The sequence below is a fragment of the Panulirus ornatus genome, chromosome 20 (genome assembly GCF_036320965.1).
Source record: "Panulirus ornatus isolate Po-2019 chromosome 20, ASM3632096v1, whole genome shotgun sequence".
NCBI classification, from domain to species: Eukaryota; Metazoa; Arthropoda; class Malacostraca; order Decapoda; family Palinuridae; genus Panulirus; species Panulirus ornatus.
In genome coordinates, this window is record NC_092243.1 from 67,527,357 (window position 1) to 67,549,587 (window position 22,231).

Here is a 22,231-nt window from a genome sequence, read left to right on the forward strand (position 1 = left end):
TTAATTTTGAAAAAAAAAAAGTTTTGAAGCTAAAAAATACCCTGATGTATTACCTTCAATTTTTGGCATTTTTCTCAGAAAAATATATTTCCTTTAAAAACTCATTACAAGAAATATTTTTCATGTTGAATACAAATCTGGTGTTAAAATATCATTTAGTTGTCTTTGTTACATTCAGTTATGCTGTTAAATGAAGTCAATTTCATAATATTTTCTGCTCCTTTGCATCGCATTTACTTGGTATATATTGGTAACTGAGAACATTATGATATATTTTCTATGATTATGTGAAGTATAGAAGCGTTTGAATATTGTATCTTTCAATTTTGAAAAAAAAAAGATTTTGAAGCTAAAAAATACCCTAAAAAATACCTTCAATTTTTGGCATTTTTCTCTGAAAAATAGATTTCCTTTAAAAACTCATTACAAGAAGTATTTTTAATGCTGAATACAAATCTGGTGTTAAAATATCATTTAGTCGTCTTTATAACATTCAATTATGCTTTTAAATGAAATCAATTTCATAATATTTTCTCCTTTGCATCGCATTTACTTGGTATATATCGGTAACTGAGAACATTTTGATATATTTTCCATGATTGTTTGAAGTATGGAAGTGTTTGAATATTGTATCTTTCAATTTTGAAAAAAAACAAGTTTGAAGCTAAAAAATACCCTGATGTATTTACCTTCAATTTTTGGCATTTTTCTCAGAAAAATAAATTTCCTTTAAAAACTCATTATGAAAAATGTTTTTCATGCTGAATACAAATCTGGTGGTAAAATATAATTTATTCGTCTTTATGACATTCAGCTATGCTGTTAAATGAAGTCAATTTCATAATATTTTCTGCTCTTTTGCATCGCATTTACTGGGTATATATTGGTAACTGAGAACATTATGATATATTTTCCATGATTATTTCACGTATAGAAGTATTTGAATATCTTGTCTCTCAATCTTGAAAGAAAAATTTTTTGAAACTAGAAACTACCTCATGTATTATCTTTAATTTCTGGCATTTTTCTCAGAAAAATAAATTTCACTTAAAAACTCGTGATAAGAAGTATTTTTCATGCTGAATACAAATCTGGTGTTAAAATATCATTTAGTCGTCTTTATGACATTCAATTATGCTGTTAAATGAAGTCAATTTCATAATATTTTCTGCTCCTTTGCATCGCATTTACTTGGTATATATCGGTAACTGAGAACATTTTGATATATTTTCCATGATTGTTTGAAGTATAGAAGTGTTTGAATAATGTATCTGTCAATTTTGAAAACAAAATTTTTGAAGCTAAAAAATACCCTGATGTATAACCTTCAATTTTTGGCATTTTTCTCAGAAAAATAGATTTCCTTTAAAAACTCATTATAAGTTTTTTTTCATGCTGAATACAAATCTGGTGTTAAAATATCATTTATTCGTCTTCATGACATTCAGTTATGCCGTTAAATGTAGTCAGTTTCATAATATTTTCTGCTCCTTTGCATCGCTTTTACTGGGTATATATTGGTAACTGAGAACATTATGATATATTTTCCATGATTATTTCACGCATAAAAGTATTTTAATATTTTATATTTCAATCTTCAAACAAAAAGTTTTTCAAGCTAAAAAATACCCTGAAGTATTACCTTCAATTTCTGTCATTTTTCTCAGAAAAATAGATTTCCTTTAAAAACTCATTATAAGAAGTATTTTTCATGCTGTATACAAATCTGGTGTTAGAATATCATTTAGTCGTCTTTATTACATTCAGTTATGATGTTAAATGAAGTCAATTTCATAATATTTTCTGCTCCTTTGCAACGCATTTACTTGGTATATATTTGTAACTGAGAACATTATGATATATTGTCCATGGTTATTTCAAGTATAGAAGTGTTTTAATATTGTATCTTTCAATTTTGAAAAAAAAAATTTTGAAGCTATAAAATACCTTGATGTATTACCTTCAATTTTTGTCATTTTTCTCAGAAAAATAGATTTCCTTTAAAAACTCATTATAAGAAGTATTTTTAATGCTGAATACAAATCTGGCGTTAAAATATCGTTTAGTCGTCTTTATGACATTCAGTTGAGGTCTTAAATGAAGTCAATTTCAAAATATTTCTGCTTCTTTGCATCGTATATTTTGGGTATGTTTCGGTAATTGAGAGCATTATGGTATATTTTCCACGATTATTTCAAGTATAGAAGTGTTTGTATATCTTATGTTTCAATTTTGAAACGAAAAATTTTTGAAGCTAAAAAATACCCTGATGTATTACCTTCAATTTTTGTCATTTTTCTCAGAAAAATAGATTTCCTTTAAATACTCATTATAAGAAGTATTTTTCATGCTGAAAACAAATCTGGTGTTAAAATATCATTTAGTCGTCTTTGTGACATTCTTTTATGCTGTTAAATGAAGTCAATTTCATTATATTTTCTGCTCCTTTGCATCGCATTTACTTGGTATGTATTGGTAACTGAGAACATTATGATATATTTTCCATGATAATTTCACGTATAGAAGTATTTGAATATCTTATCCTTCAATCTTGAAACAAAAAATTTTTGAAGTAGTTTTAATGCTGAATACAAATCTTGCGTTAAAATATCGTTTAGTAGTCTTTATGACATTCAGTTAAGCTCTTAAATGAAGTCAATTTCAAAATATTTCTGCCTCCTTGCATCATATTTCCTGGTTATATATTGGTAATTGAGAGAATTATGGTATATTTTCCATGATTATTTCAGGTATAGAAGTGTTTGAATATCATATGTTTCAATTTCAGGTATAGAAGTGTTTGAATATCATATGTTTCAATTTTGAAACAAAAAATTTTTGAAGCTAAAAAATACCCTGATGTATTACCTTTAAAATTTGGCATTTTTCTCAGCAAAATAGAATTCCTTTAAAAACTCATTAGAAATATTTTTCATGCTGAATACAAATCTGCTGTTAAAACATCGTTTAGTCGTCTTTATTGCATTCAGTTATGCTGTTAAATGAAGTCAATTTCATAATAATTTTTGCTCCTTTGCATCACATTTACTGGGTATATAACGGTAACTGACAACATTATGATGTATTTTCCATGATTATTTCACGTATAGAAGTATTTGAATATCTTATCTTTCAATCTTGAAAGAAAAAGTTTTTAAAGCTAAGAAACACCTTCAATTTTTGTCATTTTTCTCAGAAAAATAGATTTCCTTTAAAAACTCATTATAAGAAGAATTTTTCTTACTGAATACAGATCTGGTGTTAAAATATCGTCTAGTCGTCTTTATGACATTCTGTTATTCTCTTAAAGGAAGTCAGTTTCAAAATATTTCTGCTTCTTTGCATCGTATTTCCTGGGTGTGTATCGGTAATTAAGAGCATTATAATATATTTTCCATGATTATTTCAAGTATAGAAGTGTTTGAATATCTTATGTTTCAATTTTGAAAGAAAAGATTTTTGAAGCTAAAAAATTCCCTGATGTATTACCTTCAATTTTTGGCATTTTTCTCAGAAAAATTGATTTCCTTTAAAAACTCATTATAAGAAGTATTTTTCATGCTCAATACAAATCTGGTGTTAAAACATCATTTAGTCGTCTTTATGACATTCAGTTATGCTGTTAAATGAAGTCAATTTCATAATATTCTCTGCTTCTTTGCATCGCATTTACTGGGTATACATCGATAACTGAGAATATTATGGTATATTTTCCATGATTATTTCACGTATAGAAGTATTTGAATATCGTATCTTTCAATTTTGAAAGAAAAATTTTGTGAAGCTAAAAAATACCCTGAAGTATTACCTTCAATTTTTGGCATTTTTCTCAGAAAAATAGATTTCCTTTAAGAACTCATTATAAGAAGTATTTTTCATGCTGAATAAAAATCTGGTGTTAAAATATCGTTTAGTCGTCTTTATGACATTCAATTAAGCTCTTAAATGAAGTCAATTTCAAAATATTTCTGCTCCTTTGCATCGTATTTCCTGGGTATGTATCGGTAATTGAGGGCATTATGATATATTTTCCATGATTATTTCAAGTATAGAAGTGTTTGAATATCTTATGTTTCAATTTTGAAACAAAAATTTTTCAAGCTAAAAAATACCCTGATGTATTAACTTCAATTTTTGGCATTTTTCTCAGAAAAATAGATATCATTTAAAAACTTATTATAAGAAGTATTTTTAATGCTGAATACAAATCTGGTGTTAAAATATCATTTAGTCGTCTTTATGACATTCAATTATGCTGTTAAATGAAGTCAGTTTCATAATGTTTTCTGCTCCTTTGCGCCGCATTTACTTGTTATATATCAGTAACTGAGAACATTATGAAATATTTTCCATGATTATTTCACGTATAGAAGTATTTAAATATTTTATCCTTCAATCTTGAAACAAAAAATTTTTGAAGCTAAAAAATACACTGATGTATTATCTTCAATTTTTGGCATTTTTCTCAGAAAAATAGATTTCCTTTAATAACTCATAAGAAGTATTTTTCGTGCTGAATACAAATTTGGTGTTAAAATATCATTTAGTCGTCTGTATGATATTCAATTATGATGTTAAATGAAGTTGATTTCATAATATTTTCTGCTCCTTTGCATCGCATTTACTTGATATATATCGGTAACTGAGAACATTTTGATATATTTTCCATGATTATTTGAAATATAGAAGTGTTTGAATATTGTATCTTTCAATTTTGAAAAAAAAAAATTTTGAAGCTAAAAAATACCCTGTTGTATTACCTTCAATTTTTGGCATTTTTCTCAGAAAAATAGATTTACTTTAAAAAGTCATTATAAGAAGTCTTTTTAATGCTGAATACAAACCTGGCGTTAAAATATCATTTAGTCGTCTTTATGACATTCAGTTAAGCTCTTAAATGAAGTGAATTTCAAAATATTTCTGCTTCTTTGCATCGAATTTCCTGTGTATGTATCGGTAACTGAGAGCATTATGGTATATTTTCCATGATTATTTCAAGTATAGAAGTGTTTGAATGTCTATGTTTCAATTTTGAAACAAAAAATTTTTGAAGCTAAAAAAAAAATTTTGGCATTTTTCGCAGAAAAATATACTTTAAAAACTCGTTATGAGAATCATTTTTAATGCTGAATACGAATCTGGCGTTAAGATATCGTTTAGTCGTCTTTATGACATTCAGTTAAGCTCTTAATTGAAGTCAATTTCAAAATATTTCTGCTTCTTTGCATCGTATTTCCTGGGTATGTATCGCTAATTGAGAGCATTATGGTATATTTTCCATGATTGTTTGCAGTATAGAAGTGTTTGAATATTGTATCTTTCAATTTTGAAAAGAAAATTTTTTGAACCTAAAAAATACTCTGAAGTATTACCTACACTTTTTTTTCATTTTTCTCAGAAAAATAGATTTCTAAAAACTCATTATAAGAAGTATTTTTCATGCTGAATACAAATCTGGCATTAAAATATCGTTTAGTTGTTTTTATGACACAGTAATTCTCGTAAATGAAGTCAATTTCAAAATATTTCTGCTTCTTTGCATCGTATTTCCTGGGTATGTATCGGTAATTGAGAGCATTATGGTATATTTTCCATGATTATTTCAAGTATAGAAGTGTTTGAATATCTTATGTTTCAATTTTGAAAGAAAAAGTTTTTAAAGCTAAAAAATACCCTGAAGTATTGTTTTTGGCATTTTTCTCAGAAAATTAGATTTCCTCTAAAAACTCATTATAAGAAGTATTTTTCATGCTGAATACAAATCTTTTGTTAAAATATCATTTAGTTGTCTTTATTACATTCAGTTATGCTGTTAAATGAAGTTAATTTCATAATATTTTCTGCTCCTTTGCATCGCATTTACTTGGTATATATTGGTTACTTAGAACATTATGATATATTTTCCATGATTATTTCACGTATAGAAGTATTTGAATATCTTATCTTTCAATTGAGTAATGTGGCAGTTGAGGGAATAATTGGTATACATGGAGTGTTCAGTGTTGTAAATGGAAATGGTGAAGAGCTTGTAGATTTATGTGCTGAAAAAGGACAGGTGATTGGGAATACCTGGTTGAAAAAGCGAGATATACATAAGTATACGTATGTAAGTAGGATAGATGGCCAGAGAGCGTTATTGGATTATGTGTTAATTGATAGACGCACGAAAGAGAGACTTTTGGATATTAATGTGCTGAGAGGTGCAACTGGAGGGATGTCTGATCATTATCTTGTGGAAGCAAAGGTGAAGATTTGTGGGGGTTTTCAGAAAAGAAGAGAGAATGTTGGGGTGAAGAGAGTGTTGAGAGTAAGTGAGCTTGGGAAGGAGACTTGTGTGAGGAAGTACCAGGAGAGACTGAGTACAGAATGGAAAAAGGTGAGAACAAAGGAGGTAAGGGGAGTGGGGGAGGAATGGGATGTATTTAGGGAAGCAGTGATGGCTTGTGCAAAAGATGCTTGTGGCATGAGAAGCGTGGGAGGTGGGTTGATTAGAAAAGATAGTGAGTGGTGGAATGAAGAGAGGCATTTGAACGATTTTTGCAGGGAAAAAATTCAAATGAGTGGGAGAGGTATAAAAGAAAAAGGCAGGAGGTCAAGAGAAAGGTGCAAGAGGTGAAAAAGAGGGCAAATGAGAGTTGGGGTGAGAGAGTATCATTAAATTTCAGGGAGAATAAAACGATGTTTTGGAAGGAGGTAAATAAAGTGCGTAAGACAAGGGAGCAAATGGGAACTTCAGTGAAGGGGGCTAATGGGGAGGTGATAACAAGTAGTGGTGATGTGAGAAGGAGATGGAGTGAGTATTTTGAAGGTTTGTTGAATGTGTTTGATGATAGAGTGGCAGATGTGGGGTGTCTTGGTCAAGGTGGTGTGCAAAGTGAGAGGGTTAGGGAAAATGATTTGGTAAATAGAGAAGAGGTGGTAAAAGCTTTACGGAAGATGAAAGCCGGCAAAGCAGCAGGTTTGGATGGCATTGCAGTGGAATTTATTAAAAAAGGGGGTGACTGTATTGTTGACTGGTTGGTAAGGTTATTTAATGTATGTATGATTCATGGTGAGGTGCCTGAGGATTGGCGGAATGCTTGCATAGTGCCATTGTACAAAGGCAAAGGGGATAAGAGTGAGTGCTCAAATTACAGAGATGCTCTGTGGAAGGTTTTAAGAATATATGGTGTGGGAGGAAAGTTGTTAGAAGCAGTGAAAAGTTTTTATCGAGGATGTAAGGCATGTGTACGTGTAGGAAGAGAGGAAAGTGATTGGTTCTCAGTGAATGTAGGTTTGCGGCAGGGGTGTGTGATGTCTCCATGGTTGTTTAATTTGTTTATGGATGGGGTTGTTAGGGAGGTAAATGCAAGAGTTTTGGAAAGAGGGGCAAGTATGAAGTCTGTTGGGGATGAGAGAGCTTGGGAAGTGAGTCAGTTGTTGTTCGCTGATGATACAGCGCTGGTGGCTGATTCATGTGAGAAACTGCAGAAGCTGGTGACTGAGTTTGGTAAAGTGTGTGGAAGAAGAAAGTTAAGAGTAAATGTGAATAAGAGCAAGGTTATTAGGTACAGTAGGGTTGAGGGTCAAGTCAATTGGGAGGTGAGTTTGAATGGAGAAAAACTGGAGGAAGTGAAGTGTTTTAGATATCTGGGAGTGGATCTGGCAGCGGATGGAACCATGGAAGCGGAAGTGGATCATAGGGTGGGGGAGGGGGCGAAAATTCTGGGGGCCTTGAAGAATGTGTGGAAGTCGAGAACATTATCTCGGAAAGCAAAAATGGGTATGTTTGAAGGAATAGTGGTTCCAACAATGTTGTATGGTTGCGAGTCGTGGGCTATGGATAGAGTTGTGCGCAGGACGATGGATGTGCTGGAAATGAGATGTTTGAGGACAGTGTGTGGTGTGAGGTGGATTGATCGAGTGAGTAACGTAAGGGTAAGAGAGATGTGTGGAAATAAAAAGAGCGTGGTTGAGAGAGCAGAAGAGGGTGTTTTGAAGTGGTTTGGGCACATGGAGAGAATGAGTGAGGAAAGATTGACTAAGAGGATATATGTGTCGGAGGTGGAGGGAACGAGGAGAAGAGGGAGACCAAATTGGAGGTGGAAAGATGGAGTGAAAAAGATTTTGTGTGATCGGGGCCTGAACATGCAGGAGGGTGAAAGGAGGGCAAGGAATAGAGTGAATTGGAGCGATGTGGTATACCGGGGTTGACGTGCTGTCAGTGGATTGAATCAAGGCATGTGAAGCGTCTGGGGTAAACCATGGAAAGCTGTGTAGGTATGTATATGTGCGTGTGTGGACGTATGTATATACATGTGTATGGGGGGTGGTTGGGCCATTTCTTTCGTCTGTTTCCTTGCGCTACCTCGCAAACGCGGGAGACAGCGACAAAGTATAAAAAAAAAAAAAAAAAGTTTGTTGATTATTCCTGGTAAATTATATGGGAGGGTATTGATTGAGAGGGTGAAGGCATGTACAGAGCATCAGATTGGGGAAGAGCAGTATGGTTTCAGAAGTGGTAGAGCATGTGTGGATCAGGTGTTTGCTTTGAAGAATGTATGCGAGAAATACTTAGAAAAACAAATGGATTTGTATGTAGCATTTATGGATCTGGAGAAGGCATATGATAGAGTTGATAGAGATGCTCTGTGGAAGGTATTAAGAATATATGGTGTGGGAGGCAAATTGTTAGAAGCAGTGAAAAGTTTTTATCGAGGATGTAAGGCATGTGTACGTGTAGGAAGAGGGGAAAGTGATTGGTTCTCAGTGAATGTAGGTTTGCGGCAGGGGTGTGTGATGTCTCCATGGTTGTTTAATTTGATTATGGATGGGGTTGTTAGGGAGGTGAATGCAAGAGTTTTGGAAAGAGGGGCAAGTATGCAGTCTGTTGTGGATGAGAGAGCTTGGGAAGTGAGTCAGTTGTTGTTCGCTGATGATACAGCGCTGGTGGCTGATTCATGTAAGAAACTACAGAAGCTGGTGACTGAGTTTGGTAAAGTGTGTGAAAGAAGAAAGTTAAGAGTAAATGTGAATAAGAGCAAGGTTATTAGGTACAGTAGGGTTGAGGGTCAAGTCAATTGGGAGGTAAGTTTGATTGGAGAAAAGCTGGAGGAAGTGAAGTGTTTTAGATATCTGGGAGTGGATCTGGCAGTGGATGGAACCATGGAAGCAGAAGTGAATCATAGGGTGGGGGAGGGGGCGAAAATTCTGGGAGCCTTGAAGAATGTTTGGAAGTCGAGAACATTATCTCGGAAAGCAAAAATGGGTATGTTTGAAGGAATAGTGGTTCCAACAATGTTGTATGGTTGCGAGGCGTGGGCTATGGATAGAGTTGTGCGCAGGACGATGGATGTGCTGGAAATGAGATGTTTGAGGACAGTGTGTGGTGTGAGGTGGATTGATCGAGTGAGTAACGTAAGGGTAAGAGAGATGTGTGGAAATAAAAAGAGCGTGGTTGAGAGAGCAAGAGGGTGTTTTGAAGTGGTTTGGGCACATGGAGAGAATGAGTGAGGAAAGATTGACTAAGAGGATATATGTGTCGGAGGTGGAGGGAACGAGGAGAAGAGGGAGACCAAATTGGAGGTGGAAAGATGGAGTGAAAAAGATTTTGTGTGATCGGGGCCTGAACATGCAGGAGGGTGAAAGGAGGGCAAGGAATAGAGTGAATTGGAGCGATGTGGTATACCGGGGTTGACGTGCTGTCAGTGGATTGAATCAAGGCATGTGAAGCGTCTGGGGTAAACCATGGAAAGCTGTGTAGGTATGTATATGTGCGTGTGTGGACGTATGTATATACATGTGTATGGGGGGGGGTTGGGCCATTTCTTTCGTCTGTTTCCTTGCGCTACCTCGCAAACGCGGGAGACAGCGACAAAGTATAAAAAAAAAAAAAAAAGTTTGTTGATTATTCCTGGTAAATTATATGGGAGGGTATTGATTGAGAGGGTGAAGGCATGTACAGAGCATCAGATTGGGGAAGAGCAGTGTGGTTTCAGAAGTGGTAGAGCATGTGTGGATCAGGTGTTTGCTTTGAAGAATGTATGCGAGAAATACTTAGAAAAACAAATGGATTTGTATGTAGCATTTATGGATCTGGAGAAGGCATATGATAGAGTTGATAGAGATGCTCTGTGGAAGGTATTAAGAATATATGGTGTGGGAGGCAAATTGTTAGAAGCAGTGAAAAGTTTTTATCGAGGATGTAAGGCATGTGTACGTGTAGGAAGAGGGGAAAGTGATTGGTTCTCAGTGAATGTAGGTTTGCGGCAGGGGTGTGTGATGTCTCCAGGGTTGTTTAATTTGATTATGGATGGGGTTGTTAGGGAGGTGAATGCAAGAGTTTTGGAAAGAGGGGCAAGTATGCAGTCTGTTGTGGATGAGAGAGCTTGGGAAGTGAGTCAGTTGTTGTTTGCTGATGATACAGCGCTGGTGGCTGATTCATGTAAGAAACTACAGAAGCTGGTGACTGAGTTTGGTAAAGTGTGTGAAAGAAGAAAGTTAAGAGTAAATGTGAATAAGAGCAAGGTTATTAGGTACAGTAGGGTTGAGGGTCAAGTCAATTGGGAGGTAAGTTTGATTGGAGAAAAGCTGGAGGAAGTGAAGTGTTTTAGATATCTGGGAGTGGATCTGGCAGTGGATGGAACCATGGAAGCAGAAGTGAATCATAGGGTGGGGGAGGGGGCGAAAATTCTGGGAGCCTTGAAGAATGTTTGGAAGTCGAGAACATTATCTCAGAAAGCAAAAATGGGTATGTTTGAAGGAATAGTGGTTCCAACAATGTTGTATGGTTGCGAGTCGTGGGCTATGGATAGAGTTGTGCGCAGGAGGATGGATGTGCTGGAAATGAGATGTTTGAGGACAATATGTGGTGTGAGGTGGTTTGATCGATAAAGTAATGTAAGGGTGAGAGAGACGTGTGGAAATATAAAGAGTGTGGTTAAGAGAGCAGAAGAGGGTGTTTTGAAATGGTTTGGTCACATGGAGAGAATGAGTGAGGAAAGATTGACCAAGAGGATATATGTGTCAGAGGTGGAGGGAACGAGGAGAAGTGGGAGACCAAATTGGAGATGGAAAGATGGAGTGAAAAAGATTTTGAGTGATCGGGGCCTGAACATGCAGGAGGGTGAAAGGCGTGCAAGGAATAGAGTGAATTGGAACGATGTGGTATACCGGGGTCGACGTGCTGTCAATGGATTTAACCAGGGCATGTGAAGCGTCTGGGGTAAACCATGCAAAGTGTGTGGGGCCTGGATGTGGAAAGGGAGCTGTGGTTTCGGTCCATTATTGCATGACAGCTAGAGACTGAGTGTGAACGAATGGGGCCTTTGGTGTTTTTCCTAGCGCTACCTCGCACACATGAGGGGGGAGGGGGTTGTTATTCCATGTGTGGCGAGGTGGCGATGGGAACAAATAAAGGCAGACAGTATGAATTATGTACATGTGTATATATGTATATGTCTGTGTGTGTATATATATGTGTACATTGAGATGTATAGGTATGTATATTGTGCGTGTGTGGACATGTATGTATATACATGTGTATGTGGGCGGGTTGGGCCATTCTTTTGTCTGTTTCCTTGTGCTACCTCGCTAACGCGGGAGACAGCGACAAAGCAAAATAATGAAAAATAATAATCTTTCAATCTTGAAACAAAATGTTTTTCGAGCTAAAAAATACCTTCAATTTTTGTCATTTTTCTCAGAAAAATAGATATCCTTTAAAAGCTAATTATAATAAGTCTTTTTAATGCTGAATACAAATTTGGTGTTAAAATTTTATTTCGTCATCTTTTTGACATTCACTTAAGTTCTTAAATGAAGCCAGTTTCAAAATATGTTTTGCTTCTTTGCGTCGTATTTACTGGGTATGTATCGGTAATTGAGAGCATTATGATGTATTTTCTATTATTGTTTGAAGTATAGAAGTGTTTGAATATTGTATCTTTCAATTTTGAAACAAATATTTTTTGAAGCTAAAAAATACCCTGAAGTATTATTACCTTTAATATTTGGCATATTTCTGGTGTTGAAATATCATTTAGTCATCTTTATGACATTTATTTAAGATCTTGAATGAAGTCAATTTTAAAATATTTTCTGCTTCTTTGCATCTTATTTACTGGGTATGTATCGGTAATTGAGAGCATTATGATATATTTTCTATGATTATTTGAAGTATAGAAGTGTTTGAATATCTTATGTTTCAATTTTGAAACAAAATGTTTTTGAAGCTGAAAAATTCCTTGAAGTATTATTACCTTCAATTTTTGGCTTTTTTCTCAGAAAAATATATTTCTTTAAAAACTCATTATAAGAAGTATTTTTCATGGTGAATACAAATTTGGTGTTAAAATATCATTTAGTCGTCTTTATGACATTCAATTATGCTGTTAAATGAAGTCAATTTCATAATATATTCTGCTCCTTTGCATCGCATTTACTAGGTATATATTGGTAACTGAGAACATTATGATATATTTCCATGATTATTTCATGTATAGAAGTATTTGAATATCTTATATTTCAATCTTGAAACAAAAAGTTTTTCGAGCTAAAAATACCATGAAGTATTTCCTTCAATTTTTTTCATTTTTCTTAGAAAAATAGATTTCTTTTAAAAACTCATTATAAAAAGTATTTTTCATGCTGAATACAAATCTGGTGTTAAAGTATCGTTTAGTCGTCTTTATGACATTCAATTATGCTGTTATATGAAGTCAATTTCATAATATTTTCTGCTCCCTTGCATCGCATTTTCTGTGTATATATCAGTAAATGAGAGCATCATGATATATTTTCCATGATTATTTCAAGTATAGAAGTGAATATCTGATGTTTCAATTTTGAAGCAATAATTTTTTGAAGGTAAAAAATACCTTCAATTTTTGTCATTTTTCTCAGAAAAATAAGATTTCCTTTATAAACTCATTATAGAAGTATTTTTCGTGCTGAATACAAATGTGGTGTTAAAATATCATATAGTAAATTTTATGACATTCAGGTAAGCTCTTAAACCAATTTCAAAATATTTTGTGCACATTTCCATTGTATTTTGTGGGTATGTTTCGGTAATTGAGAGCATTGTGATATATTTTCCAGGATTATTTCAAGTACAGTAGTGTTTGAAGATCTTTTCTTTGAAACAAAAAGTTTTTGAAGCTGAAAAATACCCTGAAGTATTACCTTCAATTTTGGCATTTTTGTCAGAAAAATAGATTTCCTTTAAAACGTTGAAAACTCATGATAAGAATTATTTTTCCTGCTGAATGGAAATCTGGTGTCAAAATATTGTTTAGTCATCTTTATGACATTCAATTAAGCTCTTAAATGAAGTCAATTTCAAAATATTTTCTGCTCCTTTGTATCGTATTTACTGGGTGTGTATCAGTAATTGAGAGCATTATGATATATTTTCCATGAGTATTTCAAGTACAGAAGTGTATGAATATCTTGCCTATTGATTTTGAAACAAAAATAGATTTCCTTTAAAAACTCATTATAAGAAGTATTTTTCATGCTGAATACAAATCTGGTGTTAAAATATCATTTAGTCATCTTTATGACAATCAGGTATGATGTTAAATGATGTCAATTTCATAATATTTTCTGCTCCTTTGCATCTCATTTACTGGGTATATATCGGTAACTGAGAACATTATGATATATTTTCCATGATTATTTCACATTTACAAGTATTTGAATATCTTATATTCCAATCTTGAAACAAAAAGTTTAAAGCTGAAAAATACCCTGAAGTATTACCCTCGATTTTTGTTATTTTTCTCAGAAAAATATATTTCTTTTAAAAAGTCATTATAAAAAGTATTTTTTATGCTGAATACAAATCTGATGTTAAAATATCGTTTAGTCGTCTTTATGACTTTCAGTTATGCTGTTAAATGAAGTCAATTTCATAATATTTCCTGCTCCCTTGCATCGCTTTTACTGGTATATATCAGTAAATGAAAGCCTTATGATATATTTTCCATGATGTTTTTAAGTATAAAAGTGTTTGAATATCTTATTTTTCAATTTTGAAACAAAAAGTTTTTGTAGCCAAAAAATGCCCCAAAGTATTACCATCAAATTTTGGCATTTTCCTCAGAAAAATAGATTTCCTTTAAAAACTCTTGATAAGAATTATTTTTCATGTTGAATACATACTCAGTAAATACGATACAAAGGAAGAGAAAATATTTTGAAATTGAATTCATTTAACAGGTTAACTGAATGTCATAAAGGCTACTAAACGTTATTCTAATACCAGATGTGTATTCAGCAGGAAAAATACTTCTTATATTGAGTCTTTAAAGGAAATCTGTTTTTCTGAGATTTTTTTTTTTTTTTTTGTCGCTGTCTCCCGCTTTTGCGAGGTAGCGCAAGGAAACAGACGAAAGAAATGGCCCAACCCACCCCCATACACATGTATATACATACGTCCACACACGCAAATATACATACCTACACAGCTTTCCATGGTTTATCCCAGACGCTTCACATGCCCTGATTCAATCCACTGACAGCACGTCAACCCTGGTATATTCTGAGATATGTACTTAAAATTGAAGGTAATAGTTCAGGAGATTTTTTAGCTTTAAAATTTCGTTTCAAAATTGAAAAACAAGGTATTCAAACATGTCTATTTTTGAAATAATCTTGCAACATATATCATAATCTCTCAGTTACCAATTCTAACTTAGTAAGTACAATGCAAAGGATCAGAAAATATTTGAAAATTGATTTCATTTAACAGCTTAATTGAATTTCAGAAAGATGACTGAATGATATTTTAACACCGGATTTGTATTCAGCATCAAAAATACTTCTTATAATGACTTTTTAAGGGAAATCTATTTTTCTGTGAAGAATTCCAAAAATTCAGGATATTCTTTAGCTCAAAAACTTTTTTTTTTCAAATTGAAAGATAAGATATTCAAACACTTCTATAATTGAAATTATCATGAAAAATATATCATAATTCTCTCAGTTACCGATACATACTCATTAAGTAAGATGGAAAGGTACAGAAATATTTTAAGATTGACTTCATTTAACAGCTCAGTTAGGTGTCATTAAGAGGACTAAATGTTATTTTCATACCAGATTTGTATTCAGCATTCAAATTACTTTTTATACTGAGTTTTTAAAGAAAATCGTATTTTCTGAGAAAAGTACCAAAAATTGACGGTAATAGTGACAGTAGCATATCTAGGATATAGCAGGTAGGGCAGGTGCCATGGGCACCACTTGAAGGGGGTGCCACTCAACAGGTTTGTTTTTTGACATATGCTTCCCGATTGAAATTTTTAACAGTTTGGTTTTGTGAGGTAAAAAAGAAACTTGCCTACTTTTCAACTATAGTAATAATTTGCTACTATGAGTTGCATTACTACTTCTACGTTACAATTTTGGTCAAGTAAGTCTTTAACCTTAAGTCTTTAAGAGTTTATATAAAATTACATTTGGCTTAACTCTTCAATGGTTTATAATTACATTGTATATATTTTTATATACATCAACTCTATGAACATTTTTAATCAAGCCAGGGGTGCAATTTCAGTACTTACCATAGGCGCTACTTCCCCTAGATAGACCCCTGACCTTTGTAAATTTCTTTATTATCACTTACAAATTTTACTGTTCAGGTTTATTCAGTTCATCAACTATACTGATAGTATTAAAGTACTTTTTTACTGTTTTTGTATCAAGCTCTTTGCCAGATGTTGTGTTATGGCCTAGGGTTGCTCTGTCTTTGCATCTTTTAAGAGAAGTTTCTTTTTCACTATCATGAGACTTGTTGAGAGGCATGATGGTTGTCACCTAATTACCCCTTACCCATCTCCCTTCCATGGCAGGCTAGTGTATGACTTCAAATCCTCACTGTGACTTGGCCTAATTCTGGTAACATCTGTGTTGCCCACATTTTGACTTTTGATTTTGTTACCATCTTTGGTGCCTATATCAAGACTATTTCTGTTAGTTCTATGTGCTTAATTCCAGTTACCAAACTTTAGAAGTATATTCAAATTTAGGCCTAAAATGCAGGTATACTGTGAGTAATTTCCTGCATATTTTCTCATGTTCTTGGAGGCAAACGAGGTTGAAGCCCATGGCCCATTCTCCTTTATTTGTTTGTTCATGTACAGTTTCTATATACTGTACAATTTTTTGGTGGTCTTTTTGAAGTTTCAGGAGTTCTTCAAAGGGCAGCGACACTTAGGAACTAACTTGTTCCATTTTCAGGTTGGATCTGATGGTTCTGTTGTGGGTGGCTACTTATATACAGAAACATCAGATCCAGCCTGAAGATGGAGCTTGGCTTTCCTTAGGGAACTCCTGAAGAAACTTCAAGAAGACCACTGAAAAATTGTTCAGCAAATAAAAACTGTACATAAGAAAATAGCTAAAGGAGAATGTGCCATAGCTTTCAACCTTGTATGCCTCCAGGAAAATATCCTGCCTGGCTACACCAACATAAGATTTTCTTATGTATGATTGAAGAGCAGTTCTAATATTTACCAACAGACAGTGTTTCACCTTTACAGTTTACAACAGGATTAGTATATTGTCAACTCTCGAGTCCCTCTTACAAATAGATCTCTCCAGCTTACTTCCTGTAAGATAATACTCATATTGAGGTTTTGATTTACTGTGCTCCATCCTGAATACTTTTATCTAGGTTAAATTTCATTGACCTTTTATCACATTAACTTGGGTTTGATATGGTCCATTTGTGAATTAATATAATTTTCAATATCCTCTATGTTCCTCATGACATTTGCGTCATTCAGGTATGATTTCACTCCTGGTGAGTCATTTACTTAGATTAAGAAGAGCAGTGGTTCCAAAACTGAGCCCATTTACTTAGATTGAGAAGAGCAGTGGTCCCAATACTGAGCTCTGCAGTAGCCACTGATCACCCCATTCCATTTCAAGAAGGCTCCTTTGCCCTGCATCCTTTGTTTCTTTCCACATAGGTAATATTTTTATTCTGTCGGAGGAGTGTCCTAGTTTTTGCGGAAGATCCAGCATCTTTACCAACCTCCTAAATGGCACAATGTCATGTGCTTTCTGTATAAGAATGGTGAATGAATGGAACAGAATGTCTGAGAACTTGATTCATGCAAACAGCATACATAAATTTAAGCAGTTCTGTGGTAGTAGAGAATGATGAAGAGATAGGACACAGTGAGTGTAAAACTTCCTCCCTGGACAGTGCATATAGGTAATTACACACATTCCATGCATCTTTCTGTTTTATCTAAACTGGAGGTCACTTTTTATCATCTTTCTTTTTTATAATCTTTTCCAGTGTTTTACAGACTATACTTCAGTGTCCTGTCTTAGAAACTGGCACATTTATTCCTTTAACACTTCACTCTCTTACAGTGACATAAAACAAATTTCCAAGCAGTTTGTTAGCACATATGGAGTGATTTCATTAGGACTCCTGAACCTTACTTAAATCAAGACCTTTTAGTTGTTTGCTTGGGTCTTTGTAATTTATTGCAGCCTCACTGCTTTCCAAAACTCATCACCATCCCATCACACTGATGCTAGGGCTGCAGTGTCTTCCATTTGAAAGCCGTTTTGAACTTGTCACTTTGCTCCTCATATATTTTTACATCTTTTTCTATATAACTTTCCCCCAGAAATCTATAAATTGATTAGATGATTAGTCAGTTTTAATTACTATATCTTTATGATGTTACAGTTATAATAGAAATTTGATATTTTTAAAGGAAATAGAAGTAGTATCATCAGCTTGAGAGACAGTTAGACTGTTGATTGAAATGTGATCACTGCTAATGATAAGAAAGAGGAAAAGAAGAGGTAAATCTTTCAGCATTCTCAGCAATAACTGTTTGGGGAAACAGGAACTAGCCAGCAATGTGAGATATTTTCAAAATGATATTATCAAGTTGTTTGTAGTTAGGACCAGACTCATGTTTTTTGCCGATCATTTTCGCTTTTAAGGTAGGTGTGATGCATTATTCTTTGCACTTTATAGAAATAACAAATTTGTAGTACTTGTATAACAGTTGTTAGCCAAAATCAAGCAAGTTCCTCTGAACTTGTTACATTTTCATGTAAATGACAGGGAAGTATTGTATTCTTTGTTATTAAATGAAAGCTATCAGAATATCATATACAATACTGTATTGAAATTTGAAAAAATAGAATTTAGATTTGTGGTGTTTGATAAGGTAACTATTAGAAAGAATTATTGAATATGTGGAAGATACTTTATTATTATTTTACTTTAGTAAGTGTTCCAAATTCCATATTTGATTACTTTCAGATCTGTTATACATTTGAAAGATCTGAAAAACTGTCTTTGTAACTAATGATTTCAGGTGACACCTGCTGCTTCTTCTTCAGTATGGGTCATATAAAAAAGTTGGTGGAGGAGCGTATCCCAGGGATCTATGTCAGGTCCATCATGATTGGTGATAACATCATCGCTGTAAGTCAGTACTAAAGCTCTGTAAAGATGTCTTTTTGATTGTATACCAGTAATTCTTGTAATGAAATCTTTGAACACCATTGCAGTTGATTACTTTTGATTTATTGCATGCTCTGTAAATGTGAAAATACATCTTTTTTCCATGATATCCAGTGTAAAAGTTCTCATGGTACAGTTATGTTAGCATTGTACAGTGTAATTTTTCTGCCTGTTGATAGTTATTCTCTTTTACACTTCTGGGACCCCATATTTTGAACTTTATCATCAGCCAGTTAGTTGCTGATGAATATATAGTTTTTCATATAGATTATAGTGGCTAATGCTTACATAATTGTTGCAAAATTATTATTTTTGTATGCTTTAGGATGAAGAGCATGGTTACTTTGGGAATGTGAATGAGCAGGTGGAAGGGGTGTGCAAGAAGATAGCAGCAGACCCAGAACTCCAGGGAGGATATCATGCTATGGGATTCTCTCAAGGTGGCCAATTCCTGTAAGTGTTTCTCATTACCATAAAGGCAGGGTAGCTGTTTAACAGTTTAACTAGCATGATTTCTCACCATTGTAGAGGTAGGGTAGCTGTTTAGCAATTTAGCTAGAATGATTTCTCACCATTATAGAGGCAGAGTAACTGTTCAGCAGTGTAGCTTGAATTAGTGATATTTTTTGAAATACGTTTAGTTTATAAAGTTTCTTATTACAGTAAGTTCGAAAGTACCTTTTTTTTTATAAGATTGAATATCTTGTTATTCATATATTTTGATATATGAATTGTTTAATTTTATATTATTTCATTTACATTTTTACATACAGTGCAGTAAAGCTCCATAGAAAAGGACATATTTGAAGACCTATGATGTACAGTTGTGTCATGGAATGTTTGCTTCATCATGTTGATTCTGTACATTTATGGAATATGACCAGCTGTAAGGTTTGCAAGACTGGACAGTTTCTAAAGAACAAGTAGGAAAAGAACCTTGGATGTTTGCATTTTCTTACAAGTTAAGTGAAATATTAGAAGATTTACTATTTTCATGTACATAGCATACCTTATCATTGAATCATCACATGCAAGACTGAAACGTTGCTGTGGAAAGTATGGGCTTGTAAGGGAAATAAGTATTTGATAAGAAACAATGAAAATCACAAAACTTTCAGCTGCAGAGGGCTGCAGTGCTTGACATCTTAGATCATAAAAGATGCTATCTGGAAAATGTAATCAGTTTATCACTGTCATGTTCTTATTTTGTAGGTATTTTTATTGATTTGAGATGCTATTTGCTATCAGCTTTCATGCAATATATCTACTAGTATCTGTTATCATTATTCCTTCCCAGGTCAGTTGGATGGATGATATAAAACAGGTTTTATTATGCAAAACAGTAGGTTTAGATGACCTGTGAAATGCACCTGTGACTCAGTATTGGATAAATCTTCACTGTGCATTAGTGTCCTAACCAGTGGATGGAAAGAATGTTTAAGAGTTTTTATTATTTCATTATTATGGTGAAGTGAGCATTTTTGTGGTTCATGATAGTATTGCAGTGGAATTTATTAAAAAGTGGGTGACTGTGTTGTTGACTGGTTGGTAAGGATGGTTCATGGTGAAGTGCCTGGGGATTGGCGAAATGCATGCATAGTGCCATTGTACAAAGGCAAAGGGGATAAAGGTGAATGTTGAGTATTCCTGGGAAATTGTGTGGGAGGTTACTGATTGAGAGGGTAAAGGCATGTTCAGAGCATCAGATTGGGAAAGAGCAGTATGGTTTCAGAAAAGTAGAGGATGTGTGGATCAGGTGTTTGCTTTGAAGAACGTATGTGAGAAATACTTAGAAAAGCAGATGGATTTGTATGTGGCATTTATGAATCTGGAGAAGGCATATGATAGAGTTGATAGAGATGCTTTGTGGAAGGTATTAAGAGTATATGGTGTGGGAGGTAAGTTGCTAGAAGCAGTGAAAAGTTTTTACCAAGGATGTAAGGCATGTGTATGAGTAGGAAGAGAGGAAAGTGATTGGTTCCCTGTGAATGTTGGTTTGCGGCAGGGGTGTGTGATGTCTCCATGATTGTTTAATTTGTTTATGGATGGGGTTGTTAAGGAGGTGAATGCAAGAGTTTTGGAGAGAGGGGCAGGTATGCAGTCTGTTGTGGAAGGGAGGGCTTGGGAAGTGAGTCAGTTGTTGTTTGCTGATGATACAGCATTGGTGGCTGATTCGAGTAAGAAACTGCAGAAGTTGGTGACTGAGTTTAGTAAAGTGTGTGAAAGAAGAAAGCTGAGAGAAAGAGCAAGGTTATTAGGTACAGTAGGGTTGAGAGACAAGTTTATTGGGAGGTAACTTTGAATGGAGAAAAACTGGAGGAAGTGAAGTGTTTTATATATCTTTGAGTGGATTTGGCAGTTGATGGAACCATGGAAGCAGAAGTGAGTCACAGGATTGGGGAGGGGGCAAAGGTTCTGGGAGCGTTGAAAAATGTGTAGGTGAAAATGTTATCTCGGAGAGCGAAAATGAGTATGTTTGAAGGAATAGTGGTTCCAACAATGTTATACGGTTGCGAGGCGTGGGCTGTTGATAGGGTTGTGCGGAGGAGGGTGGATGTGTTGGAAATGAAGTGTTTGAGGACAATTTGTGGTATGAGGTGGTTTGATCAAGTAATGAAAGGGCAAGAGAGATGTGTGGTAATAAAAAGAGTGTGGCTGAGAGAGCAGAAGAGGGTGTGTTGAAATTGTTTTGTCACATGGATAAAATGTGAGAGGAAAGATTGACAAAAAGGATGTATGTGTCAGAGGTGGAGGGAACGAGAAGTGGGAGACCAGATTGGAGGTGGAAGGCTGGAGTGAAAAAGATTTTGAGAGATTTTGGCCTAGACATACAGGAGGGTGAAAGGCGTGCAAGGAATAGAGTGAATTGGAACGATATGTTATACCGGGGTCAACATCTGTCAGTGGATTGAACCAGGGCATGTGAAGTGTTTGGAGTAAACCATGGAAAGTTTTATGGGGCCTGGATGTAGAAAGGGATCTGTGGTTTCAGTACATTACACATGACAGCTAGAGACTGAGTGTGAACAAATGTTGCCTTTGTTATCTTTTCCTAGCGCTACCTCACACAGGCGCAGGGGAAGGGGGTGCCATTTCATAATTGGCGGGGTGGCGACGGGAATGGATGAAGGCAGCAAGTATGAATATGTACATGTGTATATATGTACCTAATAAATATGAAGAGATTAACCACAAAATTTTCTCATACTCTTAACTGTTGATCAATTATTTACAGGCATAGATATCTCTCAATATACATTTGAACCATAAGTTTGAATTCAGGATCAGAAATTGTCCTTATACTGAGGTTTTGAGGTGAATTTATAGTCTTCAGAAAAATACGAAAATACAAAAACCTGGCCATAAATTCCCCTGACATATATTTTGAGCCCAGATTCAAATTCATCAAGAATGATAGACCTTTTCAAGCAGATTTAATACCCTCACAAAGATACCAAATATTGCAGTTAATAGTTCAGGGAATATTTTAGTTGGTATCTTCTGGCCAGAGGTAGCTCATTGATTTACTTTATATTATCATTTCAAGTATAGTGGACTTTCATTATTTTTTTCAAAAGTGTTTAAAGGATTCGAGAAGTAAAAACTTTCATGAGAATTTGTTTCTTATTGATGTGGTATTTGTTGGCCAGTAGAAGCATTACAGTGTATTTTACATTGTATATTTTACATTATCATTTCTTGTTTTATTTCAGTTCTGAAACAAAAAAAATTTCAACTCAAAAA

At 34.3% G+C, this 22,231-nt stretch overlaps 1 protein-coding gene across 3 annotated transcripts in view; it reads left to right on the forward strand.

Annotated features, from left to right (window-relative positions):
* The window catches only part of Ppt1 (Palmitoyl-protein thioesterase 1), a 62,993-nt gene that overhangs the window by 19,524 nt on the left and 21,238 nt on the right, over positions 1 to 22,231 (forward strand). For all 3 annotated transcript variants that reach the window (XM_071675137.1, XM_071675136.1, XM_071675138.1), the window contains exons 2-3: positions 18,339 to 18,448; positions 18,813 to 18,940. In XM_071675137.1, coding sequence (XP_071531238.1) covers positions 18,339 to 18,448; positions 18,813 to 18,940 — 238 coding nt within the window. The remainder of the gene's footprint in view (positions 1 to 18,338; positions 18,449 to 18,812; positions 18,941 to 22,231) is intronic.